Below are 20,984 nucleotides of genomic sequence, written 5' to 3'. Positions count from 1 at the left end.
TAAATTGGTGATCCCTTGATGCCTCAGAACATGTCCTACCAACCGATCCCTTCTTCTGGTCAAGTTGTGCCACAAACTTCTCTTCTCCCCAATCCTATTCAATACTTCCTCATTAGTTATGTGATCTACCCATCTAATCTTCAGCATTCTTCTGTAGCACCACATTTCGAAAGCTTCTATTCTCTTCTTGTCCAAACTATTTATCGTCCATGTTTCACTCCCATACATGGCTACACTCCATACGAATACTTTCAGAAATGACTTCCTGACACTTAAATCAATACTGGATGTTAACAAATTTCTCTTCTTCAGAAACGTTTTCCTTGCCATTGCCAGCCTACATTTTATATCCTCTCTACTTCGACCATCATCAGTTATTTTGCTCCCCAAATAGCAAAACTCCTTTACTACTTTAAGTGCCTCATTTCCTAATCTAATTCCCTTAGCATCACCCGACTTAATTAGACTACATTCCATTATCCTTGTTTTGCTTTTGTTGATGTTCATCTTATATCCTCCTTTCAAGACACTGTCCATTCCATTCAACTGCTCTTCCAAGTCCTTTGCTGTCTCTGACAGAATTACAATGTCATCGGCGAACCTCAAAGTTTTTATTCCTTCTCCATGAATTTTAATACCTACTCCGAATTTTTCTTTTGTTTCCTTTACTGCTTGCTCAATATACAGATTGAACAACATCGGGGAGAGGCTACAACCCTGTCTTACTCCCTTCCCAACCACTGCTTCCCTTTCATGTCCCTCGACTCTTATAACTGCCATCTGGTTTCTGTACAAATTGTAAATAGCCTTTCGCTCCCTGTATTTTACCCCTGCCACCTTTAGAATTTGAAAGAGAGTATTCCAGTCAACATTGTCAAAAGCTTTCTCTAAGTCTACAAATGCTAGAAACGTAGGTTTGCCTTTCCTTAATCTTTCTTCTAAGATAAGTCGTAAGGTCAGTATTGCCTCACGTGTTCCAGTGTTTCTACGGAATCCAAACTGATCTTCCCCGAGGTTGGCTTCTACTAGTTTTTCCATTCGTCTGTAAAGAATTCGTGTTAGTATTTTGCAGCTGTGACTTATTAAGCTGATAGTTCGGTAATTTTCACATCTGTCAACACCTGCTTTCTTTGGGATTGGAATTATTATATTCTTCTTGAAGTCTGAGGGTATTTCGCCTGTTTCATACATCTTGCTCACCAGATGGTAGAGTTTTGTCAGGACTGGCTCTCCCACGGCCGTCAGTAGTTCCAATGGAATATTGTCTACTCCGGGGGCCTTGTTTCGACTCAGGTCTTTCAGTGCTCTGTCAAACTCTTCACGCAGTATCATATCTCCCATTTCATCTTCATCTACATCCTCTTCCATTTCCATAATATTGTCCTCAAGTACATCGCCCTTGTATAGACCCTCTATATACTCCTTCCACCTTTCTGCTTTCCCTTCTTTGCTTAGAACTGGGTTTCCATCTGAGCTCTTGATATTCATACAAGTCGTTCTCTTATCTCCAAAGGTCTCTTTAATTTTCCTGTAGGCGGTATCTATCTTACCCCTAGTGAGATAAGCCTCTACATCCTTACATTTGTCCTCTAGCCATCCCTGCTTAGCCATTTTGCACTTCCTGTCGATCTCATTTTTGAGACGTTTGTATTCCTTTTTGCCTGTTTCACTTACTGCATTTTTATATTTTCTCCTTTCATCAATTAAATTCAATATTTCTTCTGTTACCCAAGGATTTCTACTAGCCCTAGTCTTTTTACCTACTTGATCCTCTGCTGCCTTCACTACTTCATCTCTCAAAGCTACCCATTCTTCTTCTACTGTATTTATTTCCCCCATTCCTGTCAATTGCTCCCTTATGCTCTCCCTGAATCTCTGTACAACCTCTGGTTCTTTTAGTTTATCCAGGTCCCATCTCCTTAAATTCCCACCTTTTTGCAGTTTCTTCAGTTTTAATCTACAGGTCACAACCAATAGATTGTGGTCAGAGTCCACATCTGCCCCTGGAAATGTCTTACAATTTAAAACCTGGTTCCTAAATCTCTGTCTTACCATTATATAATCTATCTGATACCTTTTAGTATCTCCAGGGTTCTTCCATGTATACAACCTTCTTTCATGATTCTTAAACCAAGTGTTAGTTATGATTATGTTGTGCTCTGTGCAAAATTCGACCAGGCGGCTTCCTCTTTCATTTCTGTCCCCCAATCCATATTCACCTACTACGTTTCCTTCTCTCCCTTTTCCTACACTTGAATTCCAGTCACCCATGACTATTAAATTTTCGTCTCCCTTCACTATCTGAATAATTTCTTTTATTTCATCATACATTTCTTCAATTTCTTCGTCATCTGCAGAGCTAGTTGGCATATAAACTTGTACTACTGTAGTAGGCGTGGGCTTCGTATCTATCTTGGCCACAGTAATGCGTTCACTATGGTGTTTGTAGTAGCTTACCCGCATTCCTATTTTCCTATTCATTATTAAACCTACTCCTGCATTACCCCTATTTGATTTTGTGTTTATAACCCTGTAGTCACCTGACCAGAAGTCTTGTTCCTCCTGCCACCGAACTTCACTAATTCCCACTATATCTAACTTCAACCTATCCATTTCCCTTTTTAAATTTTCTAACCTACCTGCCCGATTAAGGGATCTGACATTCCACGCTCCGATCCGTAGAACGCCAGTTTTCTTTCTCCTGATAACGACATCCTCTTGAGTAGTCCCCGCCCGGAGATCCGAATGGGGGACTATTTTACCTCCGGAATATTTTACCCAAGAGGACGCCATCATCATGTAATCATACAGTAAAGCTGCATGCCCTCGGGAAAAATTACGGCTGTAGTTTCCCCTTGCTTTCAGCCGTTCGCAGTACCAGCACAGCAAGGGTGTTTTGGTTATTGTTACAAGGCCAGATCAGTCAATCATCCAGACTGTTGCCCTTGCAACTACTGAAAAGGCTGCTGCCCCTCTTCAGGAACCACACGTTTGTCTGGCCTCTCAACAGATACTCCTCCGTTGTGGTTGCACCTACGGTACGGCTATCTGTATCGCTGAGGCACGCAAGCCTCCCCACCTACGGCAAGGTCCATGGTTCATGGGGGGGTGTAATAGACATCATTAAAAATAGTTCCGTTGAAAACCTGTTCTGGTTTACTGCTTGTATGGACAGCTGTGCATATTAATTCAGTTGTGTCTTGTAATAGGAACCAACATGAAAACGTCTACGTGAGTCCGATTCAGACTTGGTTGCACCGCACGACACAATTCATATGAAGAAAAAGAAAAGATTCTGCGTTTTAATTGTAAACAGTAGTAGAAACCTCTCTACGAAACTCATGTGAACGCCTAATCACAGTTCACAGCAGCATAGATCAAAGTCTATTTGCAACATCTTTAGTGCTGTACGTGGCTCTTCTTATGCTAATTCAGCAGAAGCTTATAATAAGAGGGCTAATCATAAGTAAACGCTTAAACACCACAGTCCACTGCATAAAAAGTTTTCGGTTTACTTGCCGCGATGGCGGAGGTAGTCATCGAAAGCTCGGGATTTTATCCAAATTTGACGCGGCAAGTAAACCGAGAACTTTTTATGCAGGGACTCCGTCGCGAAAGACTCCGTAGTCACCATAGTTTACGTTCCCACGGTAAACCGTCCACTTAAAAATGAAGCATGATCTCACAGTCTGTTCATAGAATTTCACGTAATAATTCAAAAAAGATATGTTTATGATAGAACATACTAAAGTAACTGTTCCCTTTTCATACCGTGTTTCGTGTATAACTAACAGGACATTGATTACATGGTTACGATTCCTGCGCCGTGCTTTGCTTACTGCCGGTAACACTGCAGTACCCAGACTGTTTCGTAACCACCTCAGATAGCGACCTATCGATATGTCACAAAGCTGACTATTACGTAAATTACAACTACTTCAATTTTTAACACGGATATATAGTTTTATGGTCATATAAATATTTTGCCCAAAAGTACTAACATGTCATGCGAAACACACTGCAGCACTAAATGAAAAATAATAATTCCACAAACGGCAGTTACAACATATCGAAGCCACACTTACATGACTGCGAAACGAAATGAAAAAAGAAACAAAAATAAAGAAATTTAAATCGTATTTCGGCATCCCCACAAGCACTGCCTTCAGTTAGTACAAAAATATCGGCAGATCAAGAAACTGTGCAAGTCAGCATACGGGTTTTCGAGTTCAAATTTATCTTAATAAGAAACAGGAATTTATTCGAGTGTTTTAGAAATGCAGACAGTACTGATTAACATACCAGAGGAAGAGGTGATGTGCACTTAGGTCTCTGGATTTGTATCGATAAATTTTGTTTCACTTGTTCAGTTGTATTTTTTCTAAACCGTAAGTGGCGTAATGAAATTAATATAACGTTTTTTCTAAGACGTTTTCGTTGTTTTTATTAGAGTTTCTGACGATGGCAGTCTGCCAGAACTCATTGCAACAGTAAATGTGGAAAAAATAAAAGTCATGTAGACAAATCGTTCATTGCACAATGATTCTCCCATTCGTTCAGTCAGAACAACGAGAATAACTCAGTCACACGCTTGAGGGAGAGCCGGGCAAAGAGTCCATGGCGGACAAAGATACCATTGAGGTCCCGGAGGTTATACGTTGCTGGCACAGCGCGGGAAATGCTTCAGTGTTTTCTACCTGTAGCGACAAGTCACCCAGTGAAGTCTAACGTGTCTGCTATTCTGCTCCTCAGAATTGCAATGATTTCCGTGGATTTTAGTTATCCTGATGTAAGGATAAGTGGTCAGTTAATTAATCTATTATGGAGGAGGAATATTGGTTTCTTCTTTTTAGGTGTCATACGTTGACTACGTAATCCTTCTCTAGTTATTGAAAGTTCGGTCATGCTATTAGAAGGTCTACAGCTTTTGTACAATGGCGCCACTGCTGCAAATTGGCCGTCTGGGCGGCGGCTTCTGGCCACTTTGTGTGGGAGCAAAAAGGAAAAGCAGCGACCGAAAAAGGACTCGGCGGCGTCACAGTAACTTCTTATAAAGAGTACCCAGAAGCGGGAAATATGGAAAGGCAGGAAAAAGGAAAAACCGAAAGCAGGCGAAGAAAGGAAAGGCAGTAAATAGAAAATGCGGACGTCCTGAAACCCAAACCTAAAAGAGCTCTTTTTGATGACAATGATGAATTCAGACAGCGCCGTGATGAAATATTTTCATATTCAAGACCAGAAGAGCAGTGAATTTACTGCTAATTGTGTTCCCTCTGGGCCCACGAATTCTGTACAGGAGGAGTACAATTTGACTGTTATTTCTGAAAACTGTAAATAATTTAATTCGAATAATGTTTTACAATAAAGGACATTTAGTTCTTTGTTAAAATAGGTTTTAATCCCTTATTTCTGAGTTTCAAATTAAGGGCCACTTTCCCCACTCAAGTCGATCCTTAGGTAATTAGACTATTCGATATTGTCCTTCTATAGTTGCAGATTACAATTAATGATTTCTATGCGTTTCCGTCTATCGCTCATCACCTTAAAAATAGGAATACCTTAGACTACACAGTTTTCCTGAGTTTTCCCTACAGACAGTCACGTGCGTGGGTCTTTCAGTTGAAATGCCCTAATTTATAGAAATAACAAAAAAAAAGCTGTATGTAGGTTGCAGAGGGCAGCTATCAGTGTTAAAATGTTTCATAAAATGTGCAAGTAGTCACGCGACTATGTTTAGTTATTTGTGTAACACGCCCCCGTCACTTCCGTTTGCTGCAAGCCGCCGGTGTGTGCAGGCTCCGCTGCCGGCAGCCAACTGGACTGGAGTCAGGGACGCCCTCACCTTCGGCCCCAGCTGCTCACAGTCTGGCCGGGGCTCTGAGGACTGCCTCCACATCAACGTGTTCGTACCCCAGACGGACGACGTCTCTCCACTGCCTGTAATGTTCTACATCTACGGCGGAGGCTTCACTGCTGGCACGTCCAACGGAAAGGCACCAGACTACTTCGTGGAGAACGGTATCCTCCTAGTGACTTTCAACTACCGCCTGGGTCCTCAGGGTGAGTACCTAATCACGGCATCGCTCCCATTCTCAATCCCAAACCTCACCAAAACAAACCAGTTTAAAAAATAATCTCTTAAAATTAAAAAAAAATTCTTAATAATTATTTAGGTCCTGTACATTAAAATATAGTAAATAGTTTCAGTTAACTAACCAACCATATTTCAATCTGGGAACAAGTAAACAAAAGAAAATTGCCTGAAGTTAAGTTTTAACCGCTCAACCTTGACCTTACAAAAAATTTCGAAATTGAGGAAACAAATCAGATTTACAGCACACATGATAAAATTGTTTGTTTTCAGATCTGAAGATGATTACTTAGTCAACTAGAACTAGTCATCACACTTTAATATTTTACATCGTACGTGATCTAGACAATATTATAGACGGTCCACCCACATTAATGTGACCACCGCCTGTTTTAGACATCAACGTGCAACAACCACTGACACACCTCAGGTGGCAGCAGTCGCAGTGGAGGGTATACAAAGCGTGTCGGGGGGGGGGGGGGGGGGGGGGTCGCAGACAACAGTAAAAGCCTGGGGGTAGCGCAGAAAGGGAGAGATTTGTCTGATGATTAGTTTCCTTCCAAGACCGGAACCATTTACGAAAAGGCTCTGATTGTAAACTGTTCATGTGCAGTGATCTGCGGTATAAAAGGTTCTGGCATCGGACAGGGGGTGACATTAATGTGACTGCTAATGTATAAAAGTGTTACACCAGTTATAGATGTGTAATAATCCGAAAAGTGTCTTCGCTGGTTGCTGTATTTCTTTAAGTTATAAGAAACTTAGTGAATCCAATGAGAAATCACGGGTCGTTCCACCAAAAAATTTTCCAGCTTCTTGTTGTGTTCGTGAGCACGTTCAAACGTAATAGCTCCTTTTTACAGTTCGTCACATCCCAACATCAAGTCATCTTACTGACCATATTAATATTACTTTTTGTGAGTCATCAGTGTTTTGACTGGTCTGATGCCGCCCGCCACCAATTCCTCTCCTGCGCCAAACTCTTCATCTGAGAGTAGCTCTTGTACCCTGCGTCGCCAATTATTTGGTGGATGTTTTCAGATCTCTGTCTTACCCTACAGTTTTTACTTTCCACAGCTCCCTCTAATACCATGGAGCTTATTTCCTGATTTCATGACACATATCCTATTTTGCTGCTCATTCTTCTTGACCGTGTTTTCCATGCGTTCCTTTCTTCGCCGAGTCTGAGGAAAACCTCCACGCCGCTTATCTTATCAGTCCACCAGAATACTATCAGTCAAACGTACATTCACAGAAATTTCTTCCTCAAAATTAATACTTATGTTTGGTACCAGTAGACTTCTTTGGGCCAACAATGCCCCCTTTGTCTATGCTAGTCTGATTTTTATATCCTCCTTGTTTCGTCCATCATGCGTTATTTGGCTGGCTAGGTACCAGTCGTCCTCAACTTCGTTTACTTAGTGTTCAACTTCCATGTTAAGTTTATCGTTATTCTCATTTCTGCTACATCCCGTTACCTTTGATTTGATCTCAATTCATATTCTGTGCTCATTATATTGTTCATTCCATTCAACAGATCCTGTGATTCTCCACACTCAACGGGAAAAGCAATGTTATTAGGGAAACTTATCACTGATATTCTTTCACTTTTAATTTTAATCCCACTCATGAACTTCTCTTTGATTACCACTATTGCTTCCTCGGTGTACAGATTGGGGAAAAGACTACATCCCTTTCTCAAACCATTTTAATCCGAGGTCTTTGTTCTGGACTTCCAATCTTATTGTTCCCTCTTGGTTCTAGCACAAAATTTACCCGTCTTTGCTTAGAGTTTACCCCTATTTTTCTTAGAATTTCGAACATCTTGCACCATTTTTCATTGCTGAGCGCTTCTTCGAAGTCGACGAATCCTATGAGCATCTAATGATTTTCTTCAACCTTGCTTCCATTATGTTCAAGTGTTTGTGAAACCTTATGGGACTTAACTGCTAAGGTCATCAGTCCCTAAGCTTACACACTACTTAACCTAAACTGTCCTAAGGACAAACACACACACCCGTGCCCGAGGGAGGACTCGAAACTCCGCCGTGACCAGCCACTTGCTTCCATTATCAAGCGCAACATGAGAACTACCTGTCTGGTGCCTTTACATTTCTTAAAGCAAAACTGATGGTTACCTAACGGAACCTCAAGAATGTTTTCCTTTCTTCTGTATTTTATTCTTGTCAGCAGCTTGAGTGCAAGAGTTATTAACCTGATTGTGCGTTAGTTTACGCACTTACCTGCCGTTGCTATCTTCGGAATTGTGTGGACGATAGTTTTCCGAAAGTCTGGTGGTACGTCACCAGTCTTATCGATTCTACACACAAACTTGAATAGTCGTTTGGTTGCAACGACCCAAATAATTTAGAAATCTCGATAGAATGTTAGTTATCCCTTCTTTCTTATTTGGTCTCAAGTTTTCCATATCGACTCGAATTTCGTCTTCTATCACGTTGTCAGACAAGTCCTAGACGTCATAGAGCTTCTTATCAATTGAATAATGAAACTCTCATACACAAAAAACGAAGATGTACTTATTGCCTTTTCATAACTTGTTGTTGTTGTTATGATCTTCAGTCCTCAGACTGGTTTGATGCAGCTCTCTATGTTGCTCTATCCTGTGCAAGCTTTCACACATCCTTCTCAATCAGCTTAGTGTATTCATCTCTTGGTCTGCCTCTACGATTTTTACCCTCCTGGCTGCCGTCCAATACTAAAGTGGTGATCCCTTAATACCTCACAACATGTCCTACCAATCGATCCCTTCTTCTAGTCAAGTTGTGCCACAAATTCCTCTTCTCCCCAATTCTATTCAGTATCTTCTCATTACACACGTGGTCTACCCATCTAATTTTCAGCATTCTTCTTTAGCACCACATTTCGAAATCTTCCACTCTCTTCTTATCTAAACTATTTATTGTCCAAGTTTCACATCGATACATGGGTACACTCCATACAAATACTTCGAGAAAAGTCTTCTGACACTGAAATTTATAGTCTAAGTTAACAAATTTCTCTTCTCCAGAAACGTTTTTCTTGCCATTGCCAGTCTACATTTACATCCTCCCTACTTCGACCATCATCAGTTATTTTGCTCCCCAAATAGCAAAACTCTTCTACTACTTTAAGTGTCTCATTTCCTAAACTAATTCCCTCAGCATCAACCGATTTAATTAGACTACATTCAGTAATCCTCGTTTTCCTTTTGTTGATATTCATCATATAGTCTCCTTTCCAAACCACGCCCACTCCGTTCAACTGCTCTTCCAGCTCCTTCGCTGTCTCTGACAGAATTACAATGTCATTGGCAAACCTCAATGTTTTTATTTCTTCTCCATGAATTTTAGTGCCGACTCCAATTTTTTCTTCGGTTTCGTTTACTTCTTGCTCTATGTTTAGATTGAATAACGTCGGGGATAGGTTACAACCCTGTCTCACTCCCCTCCCAACGACTGCTTCCTTTTCATGTTCCTTGACTCATAACTGCCATATAGTTTCTGTATAAATTGTAAATAGCCTTTAGCTCCCTGTTTGTGCCCTCTGACACCGTCAGAATTTGAAAGAGATTATTCCAGTCAACATTTTCAAAAACGTTCTGTAACTTTACAAATGCTGCAATCGTGGGTTTGCCATTTCTTAATCTATCTTCTAATTCGTAGGGTAAGTATTGCTTCATGGGTTTCAACATTTCTGCGGAATCCAAACTGATCTTCCACAAGATCGGCTTCTACCAGTTTCTCCATTCGTCTGTAAAGAATTGGTATCAGTATTTTGCAGCCGTGACTTATTAAACCGATAGTTCGGTAATTTTCACACCTGTCGTCGCCTGCTTTCTTTAGGATTGGAATTATTGTATTGATCTTGAAGTCTGAGGGTATTTCGTCTGTCTCATAGATCTTGCTCATCAGATGGTAGATTATCAGGGCTGGCTCCCCCAAGGCTATCAGTAGTTGTAATGGAGTGTTGTCTGCTCCTGGGGCCTTGTTTCCACTTAGGTCTTCCAGTGCTCTGTCAAATTCTTCACGGAGTATATCTCCCATTTCATCTTCACTTACTTCCTCTTCCATTTCCATATTATTGCCCTCAAGTACATCACACTTGTATAGACCCTCTACATACTCCTTCCACCTTTCTGGCTTTCCTTCTTCGCTTAGAACTAGGTTTCCACCTGAGCTCTTGATGTTCATGCAAGTGGTTCTCTTTTCTCCAAAGGTGTCTTTAATTTTCCTGTAGGCATTATCTATCTTAACCCTAGTGATAAATGCCTCTACTTCCTTACATTTGCCCCCTACACATCCCTGCTTAGCCATTTTGCGCTTCATGTCGATCTCATTAATGAGACGTTTGTATTCCTTTTTTCCTGCTTCATTTACTGCATTCTTATATTTTCTCCTTTCATCAATTAAATTCAGTATCTCTTCTGTTACAAAAGGATTTCTACTAGCCCTCGTCTTCTTACCTACTTGATCCTCTGCTGCCTTCACTATTTCGTCTCTCGAAACTACCCACTCTTCTTCTACTGTATTTCTTTCCCCCGTTGTTGCCAATCGTTCCCTAATGCTCTCTCTGAAACTCTCTACAACCTCTGGTTCTTTCAGTGTATCCAGGTGCCATCTCCTTAAATTCCCACCTTTTTGCAGTTTCTTCAGTTTTAATCTACAGTTCATAATCAATAGATTGTGGTCAGAATCCACATATTCCCCTGGAAATGTGTTAAAATTTAAAACTCGGTTCCTAAATCTCTTTCTTACCATTATATAATCTATTTGAAACCTTCCAGTGTCTCCAGGCCTCTTCCACATACACAACCTTCTTTCATGATTCTTAAACCAGGTGTGAGCTATGATTAAGTTATGTTCTGTGCTAAATTCTACCAGGCGGCTTCCTTTTTAATTCCTTACCCCCATTCCATACTAATCTACTACTGTTCCTTCTCTTCCTTTTCCTACTATCGAATTCCAGTCCCCGATGACTACTAAATTTTCGTCTCCCTTCACTCTCTAAATAGTTTCTCTTATCTCATCACACATTTCTTCAATCTCTTCCTTGTCTTCATAATTTAAAAACGGTCCTTCATGCTCCAGGATAGTCGTAGGCATCTTAGGCCAAGTACAGGTTATTGGTCGAAGCTGAATACACCTACGTAACTGCAGTTCTGGATCAGAGTCAGGGATCCAGATACTTGATGAACACCTTCGATTAAGAGTGTCTCTTGATGTTCGAATATCTGGCTTTACAGCATGAGGTCCCAGGAAAGTCGAATATTTAGCTTTGCACAATGATGTGCAAAGGCGGTGCTGTGGCGCGGTTCTTCCCGTCCCTTTACGACGAACCTGTGAACATTGTCTCAGCATATCATCAGTAGGGAAGCCGAGCGAAACCTACTGTACTTCGACGTGAACCAGGCTGCAATTAAAGTTTCGGGAGAAAGTTTTCACGCGAAATGAAAGGTTGGAAATTTTGTCCTCAGTTAATATATTCTGAAACTTAGGTGAACAAGTATCACTGCCAAGTCCGTGCTAGTCTTAACACAGTCACTCACAATCCTTTTCATTCACGTTAGCATGTTTATTGTGTTACATTTCCCGAAAACGTAATAGCTACAAAAATTCTGATTGTTTTTGATTGAGAATGCCCGCCAAAAATTAAGTCTGTCGGTACCAAATGCAGTCACAGTTTTTAGCCACCGACCTGCTCAATACGGCACGCGGAATATATGTCTTTTCTCGTCACAAAATAACACTTAAAAATTCCGAAATTTCTACACGTCCATCGGAATAATTATGTTTTCGCTTTACCACAGTTTTGATGTATGAAACACTGCTAGATCCGGCAACTTACCATTTCACTGGGAACTACTACTATACACGTCCGAACTGTTTCATGGCTAGGCTCCGACTCCTCTCTAGAATACTCTAAGTCTTCTCTACCAGCAGAGAAAGGTGCGCGAAGAATATTGCTTTACCATTGGTCAGTTTACTCAACAGCCAATAGCAAAACAACATTTTCTCGCGTCAATCCGCGCTTTTCATCAATAACCAAACGCTATATAGTAAACCTAACGACTGTAGTTTTTACCGACGTAATTATCTAATATGCTGAAGTATTGCTTATGCATAAAGCTATTTACTATTGTTATTTATACCTGAATTAACTTTCCCTTTACCATAAACTTACTTTACAAATCTGTTCTACAAAAATCCCTTTGTCCATATCCATACTTCTTCGAAAAGTTCCCACACTAAATCCTACCACATAACTCGTTAAACAATTATCTTCATGTTAAACTTAAACCACACTCAAGCATCATTCATGCTGCTAAAACACATTTATAACATTTTTCATACACAAAAAGATATAACAACACTTTATGAAAATACTAGGACAGTTTATGAAAAACATTCTATTACTTTAGTGCACTCTAGTGGGAACAATCGAAACTAAAATCACAGTCCCCAGATCCAATATTGTCCTCTATCGGCTGATACATAAACTACGTGCGCGTCCAGTCTCGCGTCACCATCTGTCACTATCCAGCTCTGAGACACATCTCCCACTAAGCCGCCTCAAAGGTAGGATCGGTATACGGCGCTACGCCTCAGTTGGTGGATGTTCAGCACTTGTATTACACCCGGAATTTACTTTAAACGTCTCTAATGGAGGGATCTGAACCGCCTTCTGAGTGCGTAGTATTCAGTTTTGCTGCACCAAGCCTTTGTCTAGTAGGCTCATTGTGGACACACTGGAAAACATCTGAAGGGAGTAGGCGAAGGTTCACCGTCGCTTTGAACGACAGGAGATCAGTTTGTCCACCTGTCGCAGGGTTCCTGAGCCTGCAGAACGACGACATCCCGGGGAACGCGGGCCTCAAGGACCAGCTGCTGGCGCTGCAGTGGGTACAGAGGAACATCGCGGCCTTTGGTGGTGACCCCACCAAGGTCACCACCTTCGGGGAGAGCGCTGGTGGTGCCTCATCGTCATTCCTGTTCCTCTCGCCAAAAGCCGAAGGTAAGAGTGTTAAGATAAAATGTACAGTTATTTAGGGCATGGAAAGACGTCTCTCCTCTTACGAAACTGCATCGCAAGTGAGAGAATAGCGTAGATACGCGATACTTTGAGTATCGCTGCGCTAGAGTATCAGCTCTAGAGTGTTAGATCAAGGGGGAAGATTAGAGGGGCGATAGAAATAGCCAACAGAAATTAGGGGGCGTGTACTGCCTTTGCTGCCAGCAGTAACAGCACTACGGAACTGCAGCTCACGCGAAGCAACACACGCACATACAAACAAACACACACACACACACACACACACACACACACACACACACAGACCAGGACACACACACACAGTCGCGGGAGACCACAGCGGCCCCGGGTACACAGCGTACTGGCACGCCTCAGCCAAGCACTAGGCAGCAAGTGCTGACACCTAAACCTTCAGATATCAGACACTGAGATGGGTTCCGAACTTTGCATCTCTATAGAATACAATTCGTGCAATGTGCTGCCGTACAGGAGGATGTGAGTAAGCGGTAAGTAATAAGTACCACATGACCTCCGGAGCACAAATAAAGCACAGTTGTGAGCGTTTGCTGTGTGGAGCTCATGAGGGGAAGTCGTAAGAGCGTTATTTCGTCGTACGAATGATCCCTCGCTAGTTTTTGTACTGTAGTAAGCGTGAAACTATTATATGGCACAATACGTTCCTGACATGTAAAAGGACTGTTCGGAATGTATAGCTTTCGCTTCGTTTACTTGAAAGTATCAAACCTATAGGGTACATTTTTAGTTTCACAGAATAAACACTGAGAATCGGAACAGAAGAATGAAGGAACAATTGCATCACACTTGTGAAAGTATTAATAGTAATAATAATAACAAAGACAACAAAAAGAACAGTAATTGACTGCTAGATGGCAGCACTGTTGTACATCTATAAATTCCGCACAGTCCTTTTACAAGTGAGGAGCATGTTGTGTCATATAATAGTTTTACACGTACTACAGTTCAAAAACTGGCGTGACCATTGGTCGAGCCCAGTACCCTTGGTACAATGAACTAACGCTCTACCGATTTCACCACTCGAGCTCCCCACGACAGACGCTCGCAGACATTATTTCCTGTGCTTTGTAGGTCATGTCGTACTTATTCCTTCCATTTTACGCAACTTCTCCTGGACGACAGCACATATCACAAACTATATCGGAGTTTTGGTTGATACTCTATCGATATACAACGTTTGGTACAGATATGACAGTGTGACGTCTAGAGGTTTGGTTGTGAGTAAATGCTGCCGCCCGTTTCCCATTCGCTTATATACACGAGTGCCTAGCACTTAAGTACACCCCAATCAAGAACGTCTATTTCCACCAGTGACAAGAAACAATGAAAACACCAGTAAACAGAATGCATTAAATGTATTCGCATTTGCGAATGAGGACAACCATCAGCTGTAAAATGAAATGACAACAATGAAAATTTTGTGTCGGACCGGGACACGAACCCGGATTTCCCGCTCGTAGCGAGTGGTCGCCTTAACATTTTTTTAAAAGTATGTCAATATTGTTTATTTGTCACCGTAGAGTACAAAATAATGCTATGTGTTACAAAACTTGCAGTACTGTAACGTGGCCAGAAATAATGAATTTCAGTACTAATATTGAATCATTCACATATTACTCATTTTGTCTTTATGAGTAATCATAATCGTGTCGTGGCACGTCAAGGCTTCGGGCTCCTCCTTGCGATGATGACCGTCGCCCAGGTGAAGATTCAGTCCGTTGAGGGACTACAGTCAACTTGTGTGTCAATTGTCCTTCTGAGCTACAGATATAAGTATGTTTCCTCCGGGTCGGATTAGAACCAGAGACCTATGGATTTCTGCTTACAGAACCTCCACGGTGCACCTTGATTCTTCTAATTCTAGTTTTAATTTTTTCTCTGACAAGGGAACTTCCCCAACGCACCCTCCTGAGATTTAGTTATAAGTTGGCACAGTGGACAGGCCTTGAAAAACTGAACACAGATCAATCGAGAAAACAGGAAGAAGTTGTGTGGAACTATGAAAAAAATAAGCAAATTTACAAACTGAGTAGTCCATGCGCAACATATGCAACATCAAGCAGAGTGAAATCTGAGGATCGACGTGGTCACGTGGTTAGCGTGCGCAGCTGCGAACCGAGAGATCCTTGGTTCAAGTCCTCCCTCGAGTGAAAACTTTAATTTTTTTATTTTCATCACTTTTTTGGGAGTGATTATCACATCCACAAGAAAACCTAAATCGGGCAAGGTAGAAGAATATTTTTAGTCATTCGCCAAGTGTACAAGTTAGGTGGGTCGAAAACATATTCCTGTCATGTGACGCACATGCCGTCACCACTGTCGTATAGAATATATCAAATGTGTTTTCCTGTGGAGGAATCGGTTGACCTATGACCTTGCGATCAAATGTTTTCGGTTCCCATTGGAGAAGCACGTTCTTTCGTCTACTAATCGCACGGTTTTGCGGTGCGGTCGCAAAACACAGACACTAAACTTATTGCAGTGAACAGAGACATCAATGAACGAACGGACAGATCATAACTTTGCGAAAATAAAGAAAATAAATTCACTCGAGGGAAGATTTGAACCAAAGACCTTTCCTTCTGCAGCTGCTCACGCTAACCACAGGACCACGGCGCTCCCAAGCTGTCTCTATCCTTGTTGTTGCCTATCTTGCGCATGGACTACGCAGTTTGTATATTTTGCTTATTTTTTTCATAGTTCCACACAACTTCTTCCTGTTTCCTCGATTAATCTGTGTTCAGTTTTTCAAGGCCTATCCACTGTGCCAACTTATAACTAAATCTGAGAGGGGGTGCGATGGGGAGGTTCCCTTGTGAGTAGTTTGTCATGAGAAGGTAAGGCGAACACTCGCGAAGAGCGAGAAAACCGGGTTCGAGTCCCAGTCCGGCACAAATTTTCATTGTCATCTTTCTCTTCTACAGCTGATGGTTGTCTTTATTCACAATTTCGAATTCAGTTAATTTATTTCGTAACGACTGTAGTCGCCGCAGTGCCGTTGCATCGTAATCAGAATAACACAGGCACTGCAATATCGTATCGCAGCGTATAATAAAAATAATGTCTGATACACCTCCGCCTCATCCTCAATAGCCTATCAGATTTCGATGATAGCTTCTTCCGCCAATATACGAGTATTCAGCAGTTAGAGGAAAAAGCACCCTGCGGAAGGCAAGCTGCAATAGTGACCGAAAATTTGGAAGTTTTTCACACTGACAAGGGGGTCACAGACCCAGAAGAATTTTATTGATTATATCAAGGCGCTCATGGTACAGCACTTGCCACTAGCGTGATTAAATAGAAAAGCAACCGTTTAGAAAGGAAAGAAAGAAAATCCGTCATATTGTTCTAGACGTAGATATGATTGCATCGTCTCCCCTTAGAGTCTGTTCTCCCCCCGTGTGTAAACGGCCTGGTCGTGTTGAGACTGAGGTGACAACCAGCTGACGCGTCTGTGCCCGCAGGCCTGTTGCGGGCAGCGGTGATGGAGAGCGGCGTTGCCTCCGCCCCGTGGGCGCTGCAGCCCAGCCCGCGCGACGTCGCCTACCGGCTGGGCGCCGCCCTGGGCTTCCAGCAGCAGGGGGACAACGCCACACTGGACGACGAACGCCTCGCAGCCTTCCTGAGGGCGGCCGACCCGGAGGACCTGTCGACGGCCCAGATCGTAAGTGTCTGCTCACGAAAGAACCTTGCAGCTTTAACACAGCCCTAGCTCTATCAAAATTAATTCGAGCAATTAGTTCACGAGCCCACTCGAATAGTAAACGGTTGTGGAAGCATACTTATCCTCTTAGCAGTAATAATCGTCAGCTAATAACGAGCGTCAAAACGAGATACAGGGATTTGTGAAGACAGGACTGTCGTAGCGAGACTGAATACCGTAACTCCCACATACTCCAAAAATAAACGAAAAATATGTCTATATTGGAACAAATAAGCCCTCGGTCACAAATATTAAGTCAAAATTGACCTGGTTTCGACGCTACTATGAGCGTCGTCTTCAGAATTAGACTAACTGTTCTAAAACATATTAGGTGTATAGTACACTAATAAAATTAAAGTTTGTACTGACTCGAAAAGATGCAGTACTTACAAGTCACATATTAAAAAAGATCCAAGCCGGAAAGGCGACGTCATGAACAGTTGTGAGATGGCGAGCCGCTAAGGGCTGCTCGTATTGTGAACAAGGGTTGCAACAATGAACAATATGACAATCTGCATGTACGACTTCAAGTCGGGAAATTAAAACTTCATCACCAATACTAAACTCATTCGATACAAATATAACCAAGCCACGATGTGTAATAACCATGCCAGGTTTGTTTTTAACATTAACAGTAACTGGTCGCCCTTCGACAAAAACAATTACCTTGTGGATACGACTGTCGTACCCACCAAATCCGAATTCGGAACAAAAGGCAAATAAACGTGCTGCTTTTTCGATAAAACCTTTTCGATCAAGGTTGACTTGCCAATATTTGTATCGCCAAATAAATATATTTGCTTTTTATGAACCTCCGTGGACCGAAAAGCCTGTTCAAAAAAGCAGATGAAAATTCGGTTGACGCCTTCCTCAGAGATAGTCTGGATTTCTTCCAAAATAACAATATAAGTGTAAACCAAATGTACCTTGAATCTAAAGTAATAGTATCGACAGCAACTGAGAGATTCATGCCAAATAAATTAACAAACGACACAGCTGATCCCCAATGGTACAAAAACAAGTCAGAAAACTGTTGCAGAAACAATGAAAAAAATCACTTCAAATTTTAACCAACGCAAAATCCCCAACATTGGCGATCCCTTACAGTAAATCGAAATTTAGTGCGGACGTCAATGCGAGATGCTTATAATAGTTTTACCAATGAAACTTTGTCTCGAAACCTGGCAGAAAAACCGAGGAGATTCTGGTCGTATGTAGTCTGCTAGCGGCAAGACAGAATCAATGACGTCACTGCTCGATAACGGTACAAATACTGTCCATGGCAGTTGTCCTACAGCAGAGTTACTAAACAGACCTTTTAGAAATTCGTTCACCGAAGAAGACGAAGTAAATGTTCCAGAATTCTAATGCCAATATGAGTAACGTAGAAATCGATATCCTCAGAATAGTGGAGCAACTTAATCATTCAAGCAAGTCTACCCCTTCAGACTGTATACCTTTTACGTTTCTTCTAGAGTATGCTGATGCAATAGCTACACACATAACAATCATATACATCCGCGTATTCGACGAAAGATCCGTACGTTAAAGACTGGAAAGTTGCACACGTCTCACTATTATTCAAGAACGGCAATAGAAGTAAGCCACTAAGTTACAGGCCAATATGATGACAGTCGATATGCAGCAGAATTTCGGAACGTACTGTACATTGTATTCGAACATTGTGACTTACTTCGTAGAGGTTTCTTAAAAATCTTTACCCCCTGTTTCACCCCATAAGGGGTTGAATTTCCAGAAACAGTGAAACACGTATTTCTTTCATTCCTAATCGAAAAGCCAAATACCGATTTTAGCTTTAAATTGCTTTCGCAGTGAAATGTTTTCATAAAACATTTCACTGCCTGTTTCACTCCATTACGGATTGAGTTTTCACAATAGTGGAATGTATATTTTTCTATTTCTAACAAAGAAACCAAATACAACTTTTCATAGACTTCGCTTTAAAAATACTTGCGTAATGAAATATTTCCTCGAAGGTTTTCATCTCTTATTTGTCCGCAGCTCGTGGTCTTGCGGTAGCGTTCTCGCTTCTCGCGCACGGGGTCCCGGGTTCGATTCCCGGCGGGGCCAGGGATTTTCTCTGCCTCGTGATGACTGGGTGTTGTGTGTCTTTCATCATCATTTCATCCCCATCGCCGAAGTGGCGTCAACTCGAAAGACTTGCACCAGGCGAGCGGTCTACCCGACGGGAGGCCCTAGCCACACGGCATTTCCATCTCTTATTTCACCCCCACAGGGGATGAATTTCCAACAAGTGACACACGTATTTTTTATTTCTAACGGAGAAGGCAAATGCAAATTTTCATAGATTTAGCTTTGAAAATATGGTCGTAATGAAATATTTCGTAAACCAGGTACATATAGTCTGCGGCCGCGAGCTCGCCTCCAGTTCACCACCGGCAATGGAGGGTGAAGCTTTGACAATGCCAGCCACTCGTGCTGGCGAAACGTCAGAAAAATCATTAGATGAACGTCGGCCAATAGGCAGTTTGTCAACAAGTGGCCACGAAAGCCTTAACAATTTTGTAGAGTTAAGTACATTTAAAATTACGTGAACTTAGTCAACCCCCTCATGCTGATAAATTCATATTAACTGATTAAGAATATTTAGTTGAGAATTAAGTCTTTTACATAATTTGGCCTTTGCACACATTTTCTAAATGCAGTGGTTTTTTTTTTTTTTTTAATATTTACTACATTCCTCCCGGCGTTAGCTATGGAACACAAGACTGTCTCTATCAGCAGAAAATGGTTAAATATTGCCAAGCCGACGTTTAATTATCATTGATAAAGCACACTTCACTATACATTTAAGTTATTTGAAAGAACCAATAAATTGTTAAATTTCAACGTTAACTATCCGCCTACGAATGCACAAATGTGAAACTAGTAAATAATTCCGTCAGTCTCAGGATCGCTGCAAAAGAAAAAAACATTTTCTTAATTCACTGCTAATCTTTATCTGCTCCCGATTTACGGGTTTGGTTAATTTTTCTTAGCGGAACAATTTTTTAAATGTGCCGCCGCTGCAAATCGTTCGGTCGCGGCACAGCCCAGCAACACCAGCGATTATTGCTAAAAAAATGCTGAAAATTCTTTAAAGAAATATTATAGATGACATGGGCAAGCTAATTTACATTAGTAATACACACTTTTGACAAATTATAATGTATTTAGACCACAACAATAATTCAACTTACATTAGTTTGTAATTTCTCCTCTAATGGCGGCTAAATCTAGATACAGACAGATGAAGTCTACCCGTTCATAAAATGCTACGTCACAGGTTCCTCTCTCTCTCAGCTCTCGAGGAAGAAGACAAAGAATGCACACTATGTATTCCTATTTATACGACTCACAACCGTTATTGTCTCTTTGCAATCTGCGGCTGTATTTTACATTTTTCTTATCGCAGATATTGACACATTTCGTAATTACATTATGAGTATAGAAATATTACAATCATAAATACATCGAGAATATTATTACAGAAAATATTACAATAATAACGAATGTCCTTTACACAAAATTAAATAATATTTTTTTTTTGTTAAATAATTACAGTATATACAAATTGCTTCATAGCGGCGTATATAGTACAATTAAATTTTAGTTTATTAATAGTGTGTGTGCTGCCAGGGAACGTTACAATGTCCTTAGGTTAGTTACGTTTAACTAGTTCTAAGTTCTAGGGGACTAATGACCTCAGAAGTTGAGTCCCATAGTGCTCAGAGCCATTTGAACCATTTGAACCACCCTCAAAGAAAAAGGTCCAGAGGATTTAAACCAGGAGACCCAATAGGCAAAGAAACCGTTCCTCCTTGACCAATCCATCTGGCAGGATACCTTCGGTTCAGAACACGACGTGCTCGCAAGGCATTATGTACTGGACATCCATCGTGTTGATACTACATAAGCATTCTGGTTCTTAGCGGCACTACATCCAGAAGAGAAAGAAGAATTCGTCAGATGAAGTTGGCATACGCTGTGCCATTTAGACTACCATTGATGAAATAAGGACCAATAATTGTAGCACCAAGCATCCCAGACCAGGTGTTAACTCTCCACTGACGATGGTGTTCCACCTGTCTAAACCGTCGTGTG

General features: G+C 41.4%; 1 protein-coding gene across 1 annotated transcript in view; it reads left to right on the top strand.

The window, feature by feature from the left end:
• The window catches only part of LOC124709020, a 126,041-nt gene that overhangs the window by 9,319 nt on the left and 95,738 nt on the right, over positions 1 to 20,984 (top strand). Inside the window, exons 3-5 of the mRNA XM_047240667.1 lie at positions 5,796 to 6,060; positions 12,917 to 13,102; positions 16,621 to 16,820. Coding sequence (XP_047096623.1) covers positions 5,796 to 6,060; positions 12,917 to 13,102; positions 16,621 to 16,820 — 651 coding nt within the window. The remainder of the gene's footprint in view (positions 1 to 5,795; positions 6,061 to 12,916; positions 13,103 to 16,620; positions 16,821 to 20,984) is intronic.

The sequence above is a fragment of the Schistocerca piceifrons genome, chromosome 7 (genome assembly GCF_021461385.2).
Source record: "Schistocerca piceifrons isolate TAMUIC-IGC-003096 chromosome 7, iqSchPice1.1, whole genome shotgun sequence".
NCBI classification, from domain to species: Eukaryota; Metazoa; Arthropoda; class Insecta; order Orthoptera; family Acrididae; genus Schistocerca; species Schistocerca piceifrons.
This window is presented reverse-complemented; position numbering and strand designations above follow the sequence as displayed.